Source organism: Aphis gossypii, chromosome 2 (assembly GCF_020184175.1).
Source record: "Aphis gossypii isolate Hap1 chromosome 2, ASM2018417v2, whole genome shotgun sequence".
In the NCBI taxonomy this organism is placed as follows: Eukaryota; Metazoa; Arthropoda; class Insecta; order Hemiptera; family Aphididae; genus Aphis; species Aphis gossypii.
This window is the reverse complement of record NC_065531.1, coordinates 77,294,672-77,313,998: the sequence shown is the minus strand read 5'-3', so window position 1 is coordinate 77,313,998 and position 19,327 is coordinate 77,294,672. Positions and strand designations below refer to the sequence as shown.

Sequence of the window (19,327 nt, the reverse complement as noted above, 5' to 3'; positions counted from 1 at the left end):
CACTCGTCGGCGGTGGTCAATGTTGACATTCGTGATTTCTAAAATAGTGCGAAATCCGTTTCAGGAACACCAGCGACGACAGTATAATATTTTAATGGACTATCAGTAATTAAACGAGTAGTCCTATCGTTTGATAATAATTAATAAATTTGAGATGTTATACGCCCACGCGGTGCAGGCGAGCTAAATCGTAGGAGAATCTCTCTTTCGGCAAACGAGAATTTTCGAAACCAAAAATTTATCGCGGCACCTCCGATATTTTATAGCTACGACGTCCGCGTGTCGTGACGTCACCGTAGTAAAATGGCAGTAATAGCGGTGGCGGCGGCGGCGGCGGCAGTAGTAGTAGTAGTAGTAGAAGTAGTAGTACCGATGTAGTAGTATTCTACTTGTAGTCGCTAGTTTCGTTTCGGCGTTCGTCGCGCACGCGTATCACGTTCACGGTATAAAAATATCATTATTATTATTATTATTATTGTCGTATAGAGGAGAATATATTTTTATTATATTATATTGTATTGTTATATTAATATTATTGTTTTTAAAAAATAAAAAATAATTTTTTTTTATTATTATTATCATCGTGTTGACAGTATAAAAATAATAGTATTGTAAATTCGTAACGTACCGTCGGCGATATCATCTGTACTCGCGCCGTTATCTCTCTTTGGATTTACAAAAAGTCGCAGCCGTTTGGTAGTCAATAACAATGTAAGTACCTGCCCATGGTCCATTGGTTTGCCCATCGACTATCGTAATATCATATTAGTATTGTTGTGATAATTTTTTATCTTATCCTCAAAATTGGCGTAGTCGTACGGTCAAACTCGCGTCTATATAAATTATATATATATATATATATATAAATGTATAATGGATAATATATCAATATGTATATAAGACCTATGTATTATATTTTTGTTTAACAAACAATGTTTTACCTCTCGGGTAACGGATTAAATATAATTTCAGCATGTTTTGTGCTTACAATATTATTTAGTTATCATAAAACACATAGTAAATAATACGTCATATTTTATTATTTTAAGGAAATTTGGTGGAGGGGTATGGGGTGAATCAAGAACCGTGACATTCCTGAGCGTGTATAGGTTACCTAACCTTACCTAACCTTGTTTTAAATATTGTTAGTTTAAAAAAAACTCGGTTGTTTTTTCGATAATTTACCCGGATTTATTTTCATATAATACGTACACTTCCTCGTTCCTCGAATAGCACGCGATAAAGAACGTATACTTATAAACTATAACATATACAAAAAACTACTAATAACGATTACAAGTGACTTATAGTTATAACATTCAAACGCCAGAGATGTTGACACAACATCGCGTCATCGGATAACCCGTAAGTATATATAATAATAATAATAATAATAATAATAGGTACATTATATCAATTACACAACCTCTTAAAAAACATAAACTCTTTATAATAAAATCATATTATTCGGTGCAAGATAATCGGTTCGGCCTATCGGCGGTATTATTATACAATATTATTATATATTATACGAGTACGGTGCGCGCGCATGTGCGGATGTGCCGATTTCAATGCAAACCACTCGTCGGCGGTGGTCAATGTTGACATTCGTGATTTCTAAAATAGTGCGAAATCCGTTTCAGGAACACCAGCGACGACAGTATAATATTTTAATGGACTATCAGTAATTAAACGAGTAGTCCTATCGTTTGATAATAATTAATAAATTTGAGATTTTATACGCCCACGCGGTGCGGGCGAGCTAAATCGTAGGAGAATCTCTCTTTCGGCAAACCAGAATTTTCGAAACCAAAAATTTATCGCGGCACCTCCGATATTTTATAGCTACGACGTCCGCGTGTCGTGACGTCACCGTAGTAAAATGGCAGTAATAGCGGTGGCGGCGGCGGCGGCGGCAGTAGTAGTAGTAGTAGTAGAAGTAGTAGTACCGATGTAGTAGTATTCTACTTGTAGTCGCTAGTTTCGTTTCGGCGTTCGTCGCGCACGCGTATCACGTTCACGGTATAAAAATATCATTATTATTATTATTATTATTGTCGTATAGAGGAGAATATATTTTTATTATATTATATTGTATTGTTATATTAATATTATTGTTTTTAAAAAATAAAAAATAATTTTTTTTATTATTATTATCATCGTGTTGACAGTATAAAAATAATAGTATTGTAAATTCGTAACGTACCGTCGGCGATATCATCTGTACTCGCGCCGTTATCTCTCTTTGGATTTACAAAAAGTCGCAGCCGTTTGGTAGTCAATAACAATGTAAGTACCTGCCCATGGTCCATTGGTTTGCCCATCGACTATCGTAATATCATATTAGTATTGTTGTGATAATTTTTTATCTTATCCTCAAAATTGGCGTAGTCGTACGCTGTACGGTCAAACTCGCGTCTATATAAATTATATATATATATATATATGATAATTCATTACTGTTGACGCCTGTTGGCTGTTTTCAGTTTTGGTCTCCTATCGATTTCTAATTTAGGCTCTCGTTGACATATTATTAGGTAACCTTGATTGAAATCAAAACTGTTCGGTAGTTAAGCTAAACCTGCTAAACGTACTCTAGACACTCGTCGACCGTCGTGTAACCGAGTCATAATTTAATAAACGTCTATCCTACCATTAAATGTATAGGTACGTGATGGCGATTGGTATTTGGTGATTAATTTCTACGAAATATTGTTCCCGACCAGACACGTAAATACGTAATAGGTACATTAGTGTTGAATGAAAAAAACGTGGTACCCTGATATTATTTTTTTACAATGCTGAATTGAAGATAACTAGCATATTAATATATTTCATCATTGATTAGATAATACTTAAATCCGTAATTTTTTTTATTATTATTTGAACCAATACTAAACGGGTTTAATAGTTTGGATGTATGCGTTTTAAAGACTTAACCATACAAGCTATAGTTAGTAAATATCAAGGTGACAAGATTCCTATATGATATATTAATGTATCATTTCAACCAAATTATCATTGTAATCGTTGTATATTTTCAATTATATCATATTTATTAACTCGTCTGATATTAAAAATTAAAAATATTCTTCTAAGTGAACTACCTTCTATTATAATATATTTTAGGATAATGGATATTATCTATTTCTTGTAATCTTGTAAAATTTAAAAATTAATTTTTTGACAAAATCATATTATACATTAGAATGTTAGAAGGTATATTATATACTTGCCTGCCATCACTCTGTACACACATTTGTTGCATATTCACCATTGTTATACACCTAACACAAATACCAAACTATTAACTTTGTTGAAAAATCTTGTTAACTTTAAACTATTTATCTGTATAGGTAGGTACTTTTAATTTTAAAGAAATAAGTATTTAAATCTATAGGTAATATGTAGGTAACTATGAGCAGTGCAACTGAAATCAATTTAAAGTTATATTGACGATTATATAATAAAATACCTATCTAATTGTATAAAATAACATATTTTATAACACATTTATTAAAATCAATTACACATTATATACCACAATAAAATAATAAATTTACTATTATTTTTATAATTGTATTGGTAATAGAATTTGGACTAATAATTTAAAAATATTAGGTAAATTGACATAGGTAATTTGGGAGAAACCTGAGTGTGCTTTGCACCCTCAGTTTTTTAAATTTGCGTCTTGATGACTTAATATGGCCTTGATAGTTTAATTAACCAGATAAGAACTAAAAATTTTTATTTCATATAATAAATTAATATGGACAATCATTATTAAGTATGTGATTATTGAATAGTGGTGTGTTTGAGGATAGGATAAAATTGCTCATCGTTTGATCCATGATCATAAGACTAACTAAACAAATATGAACTAGAAGAGCTTCAGTACCCCTAATTTTTTTATTGAAATTGTGCCACAGATCAGGTAAGAACTTAGACGCTAAAAACCCAGTGAAAAATTATTTTAGTCAAATAAGTTATAATATAGATAAATTACATTGTTATAAATTAATAATATTTAAAACTAACCTTTAGACTGTTTTTGTATTATATAATATATTATATTGTATTATTATTTTTTTTTTTAAAGATGCCAACAGAAAAATAAAATACTTTATTTTTTTTCTAAATATTATTCTAAGTATTATTTTACCAAAATAGTTAAATCCAAGGTTAAATCAATCCATTATTTAATCCGTTATTTTAGCGACTAAATTCAAAAATGTAGAATTTTAATTATTTTAATATAAAAATAGTATTATTATATTTTATCTGTATATAAGTAACTTACCTTTTACAAACCCATATTACCAACAACTAATATTTATATGTTATTCACTAGATGCATACCTAAATTGAAATAAATCATAATAGGTAATATTGACTATTGGGTACTAACTAAAGACACAAAATTCTCAGTTTCCCTAATCTTATAATAAGTTATTACCTAATTATATTTTTATAATAATTTAAACTAAAAAAGGTGAGAAATAAAAATTATTATTTAGTCAAAATATACTAATTTTTCTTCAGGCTAATATTACTCCTTACACTATTTGTCACATTAGGACCAGAATCAAAATATTTGATCTTTTTTGTTATCATAGAAATGTAGATGTAATGTGTTTCTTACTGAGAAATACTATAGGTACCACATCTGGCACATCTATTACATTAATAATTATAATTATAGTAAGTAAATACCTTAATATTTTTATTTATAATCATTCTGTATAATAGGTATTTATATTTACTTGAAACACATTAACCTATTAATTAAAAAATTAACGTCATTATTGTATAATGTATCAAATTAATAAGTACTTCAGCATAAGATTTTTTAATTATCATGATTCATTATATTACTCAGTTAATGTTATGTATGTATATATTTATGGTTTGGTAAAATATTATAATTACTTTAAAATTAATGATATTTATTATTATTTTGAAGTATGGTTAATAATATGTTACGAAATAGGCCTATTTACATAATTTTAAATGTATTCAAAACAGATTTTTAGTACTGATAAAGTGATAACAATACACATTTACAACATTTTATTTAACATTTGTATCTATATTAATTTTTATTATTTAAACATTTTGATTTACCTACTGTTAAAATTGAAAATAGAATTCATATATCACTTTTATAGATTTAAATTTTAACTTAGATAATACTTATTTAAGATAAATCTGTTTTATAATTTCTGAAAATATTTAAATAATTACAATTAAATTCAATAAACATTTTGACCTATTATTTTGTAAATTTAATTAGGTTCAAAATTTGTTTTTCAAATTGTATAACTATAAAAAAAAATATATTATTATATTAAAAACATTAATATTCTACAATACTAAGCAAAGTTCAGGAAAGATTGTATACAAATATTGTAATAACTATTCAACTCATATTATGATCTCTATTTTATTTGTATAAATATCTAAAGCAAATAATTTTAATTTTATATTAATGTATATTAAGGCTAGGATTACACCATGCATTTTATTTGTTAGAACTGCAATATGGTGCGTTCGCTCCAAAGGGTTTTTAAAGGGGTTTTTAATTGGTTTAGTTTAGCCCCAATTTTTATTGGGTGTTGCAGTTTAATTTCCTATCGATTTCTGTTAGTTGGTAACCGACAACATGCATAGTGTGATTCTAGCCTAAGTTATTAAGTATTACAACATAAGAAGATCATATTTATATTACAATAAAATGTATTATACCACATTTAATGTAGTTGTACAATAATGCATTTTAATTAACTAAATATGTATATATTAGAAGTTTACAATAATGAAAAATGGAACATCTTGTGAAAAAAAATCATAAGTTTCTGTAAGCAATAATATTGTTATTACAATTTACTTAAGAAGATTATTCTATTGTATATGATTTAACATTTTAGGAAAAATATGTATATAATGACTTGCAAATTTAGGTATCTGAAACTAATAATAGTTTTATATCTTATGTAGGAAAGTATGTATTAAATGTACATATAAATAATTATTAATTAATTTTTCTAAAACAAAATTACCTAATGCAATGAAAACAAAATAATATCTATAGAAGTATTCGAAGTGTTGTATCAAGGTATAATCATTAAGTTCATTAGGTGTCATTATTTGTTTTCTTAAAAAATCAACATAACTCTTCCATATATTTCATTAAAAATATAACAGATGATTCACTTTTAAACACTGCCACACTGGTATTACATTTTAGGTCTTATTTAACTTATAGTTAATGTTACTAACACATATAAATGGTAAAGTTAATTGTATAATAGTTCTATTTTATATAGGTATATATCATTAAATTAAATTATTAAATCATTTTTTTCTTTTAAGTACCTCAAAATATTAATTTTAGACCACCTGACTGTAAGTAATACTAGTCTAATTTTTTGAAGGATGTTTTGTTTTGTTTTGTCGTGCTTACTGCATTCAGTGATGATGTACATGTATTAGTGTGTTTAACTCTTCATGATTTACATGTTTATGTTCTGACGTTCTGTCATGATAAGGTGTTGGTGAATACATTTCTATTGCTTTATATTACATAAAATATGTTAAATATTTCTACAATACTAAAATCAGTGAATTATTGATACCAATACACAAAATATTTTAAAATGTAATTTCAATGTTATTGTTTTCTATAATTTATAAGTGACTTACTGATTCAATATTGTATTTTAAATTTATTATAATAGAATATGAAAAAAAAAATATAAGTACAAATCTATAAAACAATAATAAAATTTACTTAAATGTTAGTTAGTAATGTACAAAAAAAAACATTTATGGTAGGGGGATGAGTTATCATAAATCATAAATTCATAACCAATATACCTAGTTTTATACTATAAAGTTTATAGTTGTAATATAGTTACAAATTAAGTTAAAAATGTTTTGCATTAGTAAAGGAAAGGGTGGAACCCCCCAAACTCCTCATGTGTGTATTCCTGCTTAGTGAATACTGATTACTGAATATTATCCATAGCCAACAGGTGTAAACCCAATTGTATAGAATATGAATTCACAAGGTTAAATTAAAGGTCTTTTCAATTAATATTCTGTTGTCATTAGTAATTAAAAATGAATTATAATAATAAGTAGTCTAACTATATAATATATAGACTATTACTAGTTAAAATATACCTACCCATAAGCTAGGAATTCCCTGAAAAATTAAATTACTCTTGTTACCTACCTAACTAAATATAATATTTTGTTTAATACATGTTTCAGTTGCCAATTTTTTTAAATTAAAAATTAAAATGGAGAATTCTGAAGGAGTGAAAATCGAATCAACTGTTGTTACAGAAGAACCATTGATTAGTGCTTTAGATATTGCTCTTTTCGTTGTTATTATAACAGTAGCATATTTTTGGTACTTCAAAAGAGATAAACAGTCTAGTTCTTCAGAAAAAAAACCCTACACTATTCAGTAAGTATTATCTTAATTCTTAAACATTTAATGAATTACTTTCAACAATATTGTTAAATATATTAGTCTTATCTTAAATTATTTATATTTAAATATGGTTTTGTTTTCCAAGTGTTCTGATCCTATTGTTAGTCTTATAGTATTATAATTTAATATTCAAACTAATAATGTGATAACAATTGTATCATTATAAATTGCAAATAAAAATGTATGAATATACTAAAAATTGTTATAACTTGGTGTTGTATATTGTATTGAAATTATTCTAAATATATAAGTTTTACTTTTATGAAATTAAAAATAAATATATTTATGTATTTATTTTATTTTCAAAATAATATCATTAAGCATCTAACATTTTTATACTGAGTATTATTTAGTAATAATTATTATTCAAATTTTTTTTTGAAGATAATATAATTTATTATTCTCGACCTAATGGGTTGTATACTTACAAATTTTATCATTATAATATTATGTGTTTATAATATATAGTGTGTTTTTAGTTTTTCCTGTTTATTACATAATATTTTTTAATTACTGTAGATTAATTTATTATCTTTGTAATTGATAATCATAAGGTTTAAATATATATGAAATAATATAGAATCTATGTATTTTGTAGTCGTAAATATATACAAAGGAACATTTTGTGAAAATATCTGAAAATTCGTAGAATTTAAAACGCAGCCTGTATAAACATTTTAGTTTATACAAAGGTTTCTTTAAAAATCTTAAAGTTTATATTCCAAAGTTATTAGAAGTCCAAGTTAAACCTGCTCTATATAAATACCTATATAACAAATTATTGGTTAAATCAAAATTTTAGCCATGTCATTATATAAATATACAAATTTGTAATTGGAGTCAAGACCTTACCACAATATTTTATTCTGTTTAAAAACAAGTTTTTGTATGGTATTAATTTTGGTATAAGGAAATGTAATTCTTCCATATAATTTATTTATATATTAAATAATTCAAATACCAGTTAATTCATTAAAATACTTGAGATTCCTGAAATTTAAATATAATATATACTATTATAATATTTATATTGATACCGAATATGGAATGATAAAGCACTATTTTTACAATTCTATACTTTTTCCAATCAACTTGTTTTGCAGCAAAAACATAAAATTCAAAGGTTCATAAAATCCAATGAGTGAAAACTAAAAAAGTATATGGATTTCTTTACAAAAAGTCTTTTTCAAAATAATTTTTTTAAATAAGTCCAAACTTAGGTATCAATTTTATAATAAAATAAACTCACCTTTTTTATAAAACATACCTCGCCCTTATTTTCAAAATACAAAAATTGTCTCATAAAAACTTTAAATATAACAGTAGGTATTATTCATTTAACTATTCTAATATTAAAATCAAGAGGGTTCAAAACTAATCTTATAAATTTTTATGTTTTATTTAATTAATTTTATTGACTTATTATACGCTTTAAAATTATAAAAAAAAAATATTTTATTTGTGTATAATACAATGCTTATATAAACAATTATTTTATAATTTATAGTTTATGTAATGATTAATGATTATCATATACATTTATGTTTACATATTTAATTAAATTAAATCACTAAATATTAAATTTGAAATGTTTGTCTATAGACCATCTTCATTGAGTTCTATTGAACAGACCTCCAATAGTTCCTTCATAAAAAAACTTAAATCAACCGGCCGTAGTTTAGTAGTATTTTATGGAAGTCAAACAGGAACTGCAGAAGAATTTGCTGGAAGAATAGCCAAAGAAGGAGCTAGATATAAAATGAAAGGGATGGTAGCCGATCCTGAAGAATGTGATATGGTAAATATTCTATTAGTTAAATAATTTAGTCAACATTTAACAATTGTTAATGACAAAATAATAAATTGTATTATAAAATATGTTATTGTTTTGGTATGATGATATAGTATATACATACACTTAAAAATCATACTATAAAACCAATGATACAATATAATATTTGATATTATTTTTACAAAGTATGTAGACGTTAAAATATTTTAGTACTATTATACCATTAATAATTTTTTTATATATTCATAGTTTATTAAGTAGGTATAATATTTTGTTTCAAGTAATATATGATATCCCTAAATAAAATAATATCAATTGTAAAATTCTAAATAATTTTTTGACTAATTGTTCCCAACAATTAATATTGAATGTTGATAGTTTGTGAAATGATTTGGGAACAAATATAAAATTGAGAGTTTAAATTGAAATAGAAGTTGAAGGTCATTTAACTACTGTGCCCATAAAATACAAGGTTTACTTTATAGTGATCCAATGTCATATTGTAAAATATTATTTTGTAGGTAATGGAAAAAATATAATAAATCATTAAATTTAATTTGATTATTGTATTTATAAAATCATAAAATATATATAAATGACTTAATTAAGTAAACAATTTGGAAGTATAAAATCTATACATATTTATTTTTAACTACAACTTTAAATATTATAATTTGTGATAAAACCTTCTACAGGAAGTCATTACTTATACATAGTCGTAATGTAGGATGCCTTGAGAAATATGCATGTTTGAATATACTAGACAATTTATTTTTATAAATCAAAATACTAATACACCTTGGGGAATGTTTTTGAGTTTTATTAATTGTACTCATCTTAGTATATAATATATATTATATTATATTAATATTTGTTATAGTTTATTTGATTTTCTAGATCCCTAAATTCTAAAAAACAATATAGTAGGTATTATCCATCATTCTATTGTATATTCCAATTCAACCGTTAAATTTCCATTGCCCAAAATGTATATAATTACTAATGTAGGCCTACTGAAAAAATTCTGGTTTTACAGTCTGCCCTTGATTTTTAATAACTACTTAAAAAAGTTAAAATTGTCTTAAATTAAAAATTTTTTGTAATAAGTATAATATAATTATACTTATTAGTAATTAGTTTATTATTCTAGGTTTTTAAATTTGGAACAAAGTAAAATATATATATAAAAAAAAAAAAACAATTAAAAGTTAGAATGTGAAAAAAATTTCATGATCAAATTTTTGAACTTAGATAAACTCTTAATAACCTAGTGCCCTAGTGCTGCATATATGTTATTGATACCTTTAAAATAATGCAAATATATTATGTAATACTATATTTTTAGTCATTACCTGTTATTTATAATGTGTTGTCTGTCATTGTTATTTACTAAGACCCCGTGCAATTTTATAAATTATTGTCATAAATGATAATGTACAATGATTATAGTATATTATATAATTTAACAAGAATTATCATTAAAAGTATCTATAGGAAAAAAGGAAAATTAGAATTTTTCATTTTAATAAAAATAAATTAAATTTGAATAGGTGCTAAAAATTACTTTCCATAATTAAAAAAAAAATTCTTTTAAATTTCAATAATAAATTTATATAATATAACTACATATAATTACTCGTATTTATACACGCTTTTTTATGAATAATATGTATGTATATTTTAATAATTACTCTAATAGATTTTTAACCCACTAAAATACAATTAATATTTGGTACATGATGGTAATCTAGGTATGGTACCTAACTATAGTCTAGCACTGTAGTTATCACAATTTATTAAGCAATTATTTTAATACATTTATAACATTATTTATTCAATTTTGTACATACCACACTTATATTATTAAATCCATACATTTTTTTTATAAATAAAATATTTTTTTAATTCTAAAATCTAAATAAATATAAAGATAAAACAATAATAGATATATTTTAATAATAAAAAAAGTTTAATAAAGTTTATGTCTTGTAGCTTTTTAGCTATTTGCTTCTAAGACATGAACTAAATATTATAGGTTTGAATTGGTTCTCACAAATCAAATACAAGATCCAAATTGATCAATTAATTATTTTATATTTAACTGTATGTTGTCTAAATTGGTTATTAAATTATTTAATGTGAATTTATTATGTACATCTGAATTAGTTTCTACTGGAATTAATTACTTTAAATCATAATATTTCATTTCAACTATTTTATGTATGATGTGTTATTACATAAATAAATAATTAATACATCACAAGGAAAATGCATGGTTTTAAGCGTATTCATTCATAATTTAATTGTATTTTAAAACTGTATTAGAATAATTGTTTTTAATTATTTTACCTATACCTACTAAAAATAAACAGTTATTTTGTTACTTAGGTAGTACCTAGTATAAAAATGAAAAAAGAAAATATCATCAGCATGAATCATATTATTTAAAACTAACCAGAAATCAATTCAGAATAGATGCACCCTTTGAAATAAATCGAGAACCAAATTAAATTGAGCAATTTGGAATATTACTCTGATATTAGAATTACACATCATGTAATGTTTTTTCCACTGTTTGTTGTAACATTATGTAATTTTGAAGAGTGCTTTAAAATGTTATTTACATTTTAAATTCTAAGTGTATCAAGGAATGTATTGATTTCACAAAGATATTTTTTTTTATAACATTTTTTTTAAGGAAAAAGGAATACTCTAAAAGTTTCAAGTAGCCAATTTATTTATTTGAAATTGAGTCTAGTAGTTACTTTGAAGTGGTATTTTCTTAGCTGTTTTGCTTTAATAAAATGAAATACGGAAAAGAAATTTGGAAGAAATAAATATATTTAAACAAACATAGTTATAAGTTAACTAGAAATTGAGGTTAATTTACTTTTTTTTTATAATAAAACCAATTATTTTTTTCAAATTTAATATTGCAACACATCACTTACTAATCAGTAACCCATACTGTATCTATATCCTATCTAGCTATTTGTTATAGAGTTATTTTATTTAATTCTCAACATAAATTTTATTTTTGTATTTGAATACAGCTTAAGATACTTTTTTGAAAATATATTTCGTATTCAAAATTCATATATTATTATGAAATTAATGAATTAACCTATTAGATGAATTACTACACACAAATGTATAAGTATTAACTGTGTGTTTTTATTGGCACTTAAAAGAAATATTATAGACATTAGATGGAGTATTTTAATTTGTTTAACAAACCGTTTAAATAAATTTATTATTCAAGTTTATGACAGTGTAATAACTTATAACTCATTGAATTTTTCGAAAAATGTATGATTAATTTAATTTAGCGTATAATAGAAAACTGATTTTTTTAAATGACACTATATACAAACAGTACTTACTTTTAATTTGTAACTAATAAAAAATATCTTTTAATTTTATGCCTTATACCATTTTTATGTTCAATCATTTGGCTAAAATATTTTTGTGTTATGTGACTAACAAAATTTTTATCTATCTTAACCATATTAAAATAATTGTTTAGATAAATTAAGTTTAAAAATTAAGATGTAACCATTTATTTATTATTAGTTATATTTTTGTAATGGTTTTAATCCGTGGTTTTAGGCTGACTTGGTAGAAATGAAAGAAATACAAAAGTCAATGGCAATTTTTTGTATAGCAACATATGGTGAGGGAGACCCAACTGATAATGCTATGGATTTCTACGAATGGCTTCAAAATGGTGACGCTGACCTAGAAGGATTAAATTATGCAGTAAGTATCTTATTGAGGTTATATCAAATTCAAATTATTATTGTTAGTATGATTAGTAATCTTCTGTTAGAGTTTTCTTATCGTTACTGAATTTTATTATATTCATTCATATTTATAATTTCTACTTAATATTCTTATTCCGAACTGTCCATTTTTAAATTTACCATATAGATCTTCAGTCTAAATCTCAAACTTAATCCTATAGAAAACTGTATTTTTATTAAAATTGTTATTACTTGTTTGTTACCTATATTAATGAATATCTGAAAAAATGTCTACGTGCGTTAGTTAAATTTAATTTAATTCATACCGATGTTAAGTGGAGGTCATCCCAAAGTTATTGCCGACTTCATCCTATTTATGTTTGACATTCATGAATAGAGAACAAATGTATATTTTAATCCAATCAATAATAATTGTTATTAACATATTATATTGATCAGGTTTCAAAAGCATACAATTTATTCAAACATAATTGTAAATTAAAGTACATAAATTATAAAATACTAATTCATAAATTTGATGTAGGTATATTAAATATTATCCGTATGGAAAACTTAAGTAACACCATAAAGGCATAAAATATAAATTTTTCACTGTGATTACATTTAAATATATATATTTTTAATTTTACAATCTAATTTCTTTAAATATAGTTTCCTATTATAATCAACTACTTTTACATTTTTATTAGGTATTATTCTAACTCACATAAACATTTAAAACTCCACTATTGTTTAAGTTCATAGTTAATTATTTATTATTGATATCATATAGTTATTATAGATACATTTTATTTGTAATATTATTTATTGTCTTCTATTCTATTTATAGGTATTTGGATTGGGAAATAAAACTTATGAACACTATAATGAAATTGCTATTTACATTGATCAACGTTTGGAAGAATTAGGGGCTACTAGAGTTCATGAAATTGGTTTGGGAGACGATGATGCTAAGTAAATATTTTATTTTTTATCACAAACCATTCTTAAATTAAATACAAAGTATTTTTTTTAAATATGTGTATATTAATAAGCAAATATTACGTACTAAGTATTACCTGTATTATTAAATATAATATATAATTTGTTATTTTATAATTAGTTTTATTTTTATTAATTTAGTGATAGAATTTAAAATAAAATGCATACTATATTAGAGTTAAGAAACATACTTGGCGGCCAACTTGTTTACATGGGTATATTTTGTGCACATTTTCACTGCATGGTGATTTTAGGTACAGATAGTTGACTCAATGATGATAATAGACGAGTATTACCAATCACCAAAAATTAATCTCCGAGTATGTTTCTTAACTTAAAAATAATATTGTTTAAGAAACAAATAAAAAGTTCCTGAAATAATACTAAATAATTAGTAATGCAACCCTAGTGCAACCAGTATTATGAAAAAAATAATAATATTTAGTCTAAGCTTTGGATAAACTTTGAGAACTTTCTTTATCTAAGTCATTCAAGGCCGTATATAGGGGAGATTCAACCCCCCCCCCTTCCCCCAAAATGTGTTCATTTTATATTATATAGTTAGGTATGGTATACTAAATTACCTATACAATATTATAATACAATTAGAACACAATTTTTTAGCTTAAAACCCCTCCAAAAATTAATTTCCATTTACAGCCTTAGAGCCATTTAAATTCTAGCATTCATATTTATTTTCTCACAACTTTATGTTATAATATTAATTATACATATGTTAAATCATATTTTAGTATTGAAGATGACTTTGTTTCTTGGAAAGAAAAATTATGGGAAAGTGTTTGCTCCCATTATGGTATTGAAGAAACTGGTGAAGAAAGTAATATTAGACAATACAAGTTAGTTGACTGTTCCGAAGTTTTACCAGAACGAATATTTTCGGGCGAAATATCACGACTTAAATCTTATGAAAACCAAAGATTGTAAGTTGTATTAAATATTTTTAATTTATTGTTATAGTTAATAGGAAGTTAAATCTGTATATTATGTTGTCTCCGTTTTATAAATATACTACATAGAAAATTTACATTTAATATAATCAAATTTATTAATTTATTTTAGATTAAATTAACTTATTTTCATATTATTGGCTTTGATTAAAAATTAAAATGTAATTAAAAGTATAATATGAAGTGTCTAAAATAATGTTGTCACCTTTAAGTTTGATAAGTTTGATAATAGGCAATTCATACAATATTTAAACTAATAACACAAAATTAATTATTCCGAATGAAAAATATCTATGTCTAATTTATAAGATGGATACAACCCTATACCTAACCTAACCTAACCATGGGGTTTGGCATGCTATTAGTATATATAATTTTTTTATTCTTTATTTTCAAATTTATTTTTTCAGCCCATTTGATGTTAAGAACCCATATTTATCCAAAATTGCAGTTAATCGTGAGCTGCACAAATCTGGCGACCGCTCTTGTATGCATATTGAGTTTGATATTGATGGATCAAAAATGAGATATGATACTGGTGATCATGTGGCTGTCTATCCTAAAAATTCTTCTGAATTAGTAGAAAAAATTGGAGAATTATTAAATGCCGATCTAGATACTGTATTTTCACTGTTGAACACTGATGGTAACAATTTATATTTTTTCATGTTTAATTAAAATTTTACTATTACTTATTTTAACTTTTTTTTTTATAGAGGAATCGAGTAAGAAACATCCATTCCCTTGTCCTTGTACTTATCGAACAGCTTTAACTTATTATTTGGATATAACTTCAAATCCACGTACACATATTATGAAAGAATTAATAGAATATGCAAGTGATCCAAAGGTTTGTTTGTTTTTTAACAATCATTGCTAATTATAACCATTAGCTTATTTTTTTTAATTCTATCATTTTTGTATTTATTTTTTTAGGATCAAGAAAAATTAAAGCTTATGGCAAGCTCAACCCCAGAGGGCAAAAAAGAATTCCACGATTGGATTTTACGTGACAACCGTAATATTGTTCATATTTTGGAAGATTTACCGAGTGTTAAGCCCGATTTGGACCATTTATGTGAACTACTTCCACGATTGCAGTGTCGTTATTATTCTATATCCTCGTCACCAAAAGTGTACCCAAAATCTATCCATATTACAGCAGTTCTAGTAAATTATACTACTCCTACTAATCGTGTCAATAAAGGTGTTGCCACTAACTTGTTAGCCCAACTGAAACCAACCAATGATGAACTTCCACAACCTACTATACCTATTTATATTAGAAGATCTCAATTCAGGTAATTATTATAGTTAGCTTAAATAAAAATAAATGAAACAAAAACTAAAATATTTCAATTTTATAGTTTTTAAAAAAAATTCACTTGTTTTTTTTTTTTATTTGTTTATTTATAATTATTTAAAAATAATGTGTTTGCTTAGACTTTAATACAATTTTTATTTATAGATTGCCTCCTAAAAGTCAAACTCCAATTATAATGATTGGTCCTGGTACAGGACTAGCACCATTCCGAGGTTTTATACAAGAAAGAGATTATGCACGTAAAGAAGGTTTGTAATTAATATTTTAAATTATATTAACTGTAAATGTATTCATTAAAAGGACACCACTCCTACATGTGTTGTTTTTGTCTTACAAATGTACAACATAGTAAAAACCGCATCACGTGGGTAAAAACCACTCGTATCATTAATATAAAAAAAGTTCCATCCATTAGTTTTGTGTTATTCAAACTTGGATAACTTTTTTTGTAGTTTTGATATTAGAAAAATAAAAACGATATACACAGTCTAAAATCTCCTATTTCTAATGTGAAAATTTAGTTGCTCATCTTGGACTATAGTCTGAGTAGTCCTTGTCCTATAATACGGTTTTTATTATTTTGTACGTTTGTAAGACGGAGAGAACATGTGCGGGTGTGTCATCCTCTTAGAGACATTTTTTTTTAATTAAATTATGGTAACTGTTATCTATATAGGAAGAGAAATTGGTGAAATGGTTCTATACTTTGGATGTCGAAAGAAGGATGAAGATTTCATTTATGAAAATGAACTACAAGAATATGTTGCTAATGGAACCTTGACAAAGGTAAATTAAAAATGTATTATTACTTACTACATTTGTTACTATTGTACTTGAAAAAAGAAAATTTGCCCAAATTAATATTTACTAAATTCATTATTTTTATAATAATTTAGCTACATTTGGCATTTTCACGTGATCAACCTGAAAAGATATATGTAACACATTTGTTAGAACAAAATGCTGACGAATTATGGAATATAATCGGTGAAAAAAATGGTCATTTATATGTTTGTGGGTATGTATCAATTGTTTTAAATAATTGTATAATAATTTTAAATGTATATGATATTCAATTTTTGTACGATTAGTGATGCGAGGAGTATGGCAAAGGATGTGCACAATATTATTGTAAAAGTTGTCATGGAAAAAGGTCAAATGACCAATAGTCAAGCACTCAATTACGTTAAAAAAATGGAACAACAGAAAAGATATTCTGCTGATGTGTGGAGCTGATTTATAATACTGTTACAGACTTTGTTTTTATATAAATGTACAATGTTAAACAATTTTGTTAAGGAACATTTTAAAAATAATTCATTTACTAAAAAAAAAAAAAATAGTAACAACAAAAATGGAAGAGATGTGGGCTTCTTATCTGTTTTTTTAGTTTTAATTTATTTATATTGTTGTGAAAAATGTATAAAAGATACTATAATATTTCTGTTTTTAAAAATTTTAAATTATATATGATAAAGTTTTACTATTAGAAATTTTATAACTTCTATTAAAACTATTAGATATATTTTTATGAAATCATTAAATTATTGGTATTTTTTTCCTTTTAAATAGTATCCTTAATGATACCATTCAAAAGTATAATCAAATTTAATGCAAATTGTTTTCATATATTTATTTTTTTGTTTCACATAGTAATAAATTATATTAGAATACTACTCTTCTTAACTCATAATATCCAGGAAAATATTACCTTTTCTAAATCAAAATAAAAATGTTTTTATTTTATTATTTAAAGTATACTATGAACAGAAATTTACGGTGTTTTGTTATAGAGAAAGTGACATTCCTGATTCCATGTTTTGTGTCACATGTATATATTTTATAATAAGTATTTTCATACTATAAATATATATATATGTATTTAGTAAAAAGTAAAGATGAGTAATATATTTTCTGAATAATTATAATAAACAAGTAGGTATTTTATTGTCATTGAAAAGTTATAAAATTATAAATATATATTTTCAAATAAATTAGATACCTATGTAATAATAGTATATTAGTTTAAGAGAAACTTATTTTATTACCCAAGTTTAATAAGGTGCTGTATTATGTTTGGTTTTTTTTTTCAACCACTTTCATAATGAAAACATGCATTGTGTACTTAACTTACTGTATATTGTATACTTGCCAATTGGGTCATTATACAAAATATTAAATGTTTTAGTAGACTTAACTTTAGATTATGCTAGTGATAGTAATGATTAATGAACTATGTGTTCCAAGTCTTCCACAATTTAATATTACTAGTTACCACAATATAAGCCAATGTCTAATCACTTGTATTTTATATATGGTGCAATTAACATGATTACATGGCTTTTGTAAGTACTATTTTAATTGATAAACTACTCAAAATAATTTTATTTTAAATATTGTTGTGTAATGGTGAAAAAAAATTAAAATGGTACTTTTTTTTTATATTTACAGAAATATATTTTGTTTGTATAACTTTTTTATATAAAATGTGTTGGTATTATGGGTTTGTTAAAATCGTATTTAAATTCTGATGTATTTATTTCTTTGTAAAACTTTATTCAATTTGTTATTACACGGTGTACTTTTATGTGAGATATTTTTATAAGCGTTACCATTGTAGTAAGCATTTAAAAACCAACCTTTATTCTGAGTTCTGATTTACAGAAAATAAGTAAACTTATCTGTGATTGTGGTAGTTATATGATCATTATACAGCTAACTTATTGAATACTGCCGATTGTGTTAAATGTTTTGAACTATTATCTAATAAATATTAATTTAAAATAATATACTATTTATACATTGTATTGATTATACTTGTGCATGTCTATTTTCTGAATAGGTTAACTATACTTAATACATAATATTTTGTATTTTAAAAATATTATACTCTGTCTTTTTTTCCAGAATTTATTTATGATAATTGATATGGATATATTATGGTATATGATATATTAAATATTATATTCAGTTTAGCTTAATGGGATATATCATGTA

General features: G+C 24.4%; 1 protein-coding gene across 2 annotated transcripts; it reads left to right on the top strand.

Moving 5' to 3' along the window:
• The first annotated feature begins 357 nt into the window (after positions 1 to 357).
• On the top strand, positions 358 to 19,119 carry LOC114131750 (NADPH--cytochrome P450 reductase). Of its 2 annotated transcripts, none has more exons than XM_050201316.1 (13): positions 358 to 711; positions 7,276 to 7,474; positions 9,104 to 9,299; positions 12,903 to 13,052; positions 13,887 to 14,011; positions 14,791 to 14,979; positions 15,417 to 15,652; positions 15,723 to 15,856; positions 15,943 to 16,307; positions 16,475 to 16,578; positions 17,007 to 17,116; positions 17,227 to 17,348; positions 17,422 to 19,119. In XM_050201316.1, the coding sequence occupies exons 2-13, from the start codon at positions 7,305 to 7,307 to the stop codon at positions 17,564 to 17,566; spliced, it is 2,046 nt and encodes a 681-aa protein (XP_050057273.1). In that variant the 5' UTR covers positions 358 to 711; positions 7,276 to 7,304; the 3' UTR covers positions 17,567 to 19,119. The 2 variants fall into 2 exon arrangements, with proteins under 2 accessions (XP_050057273.1, XP_027852852.1); XM_027997051.2 differs by lacking the exon at positions 358 to 711 and adding an exon at positions 1,957 to 2,289.
• The last annotated feature ends 208 nt before the right edge of the window (positions 19,120 to 19,327 follow it).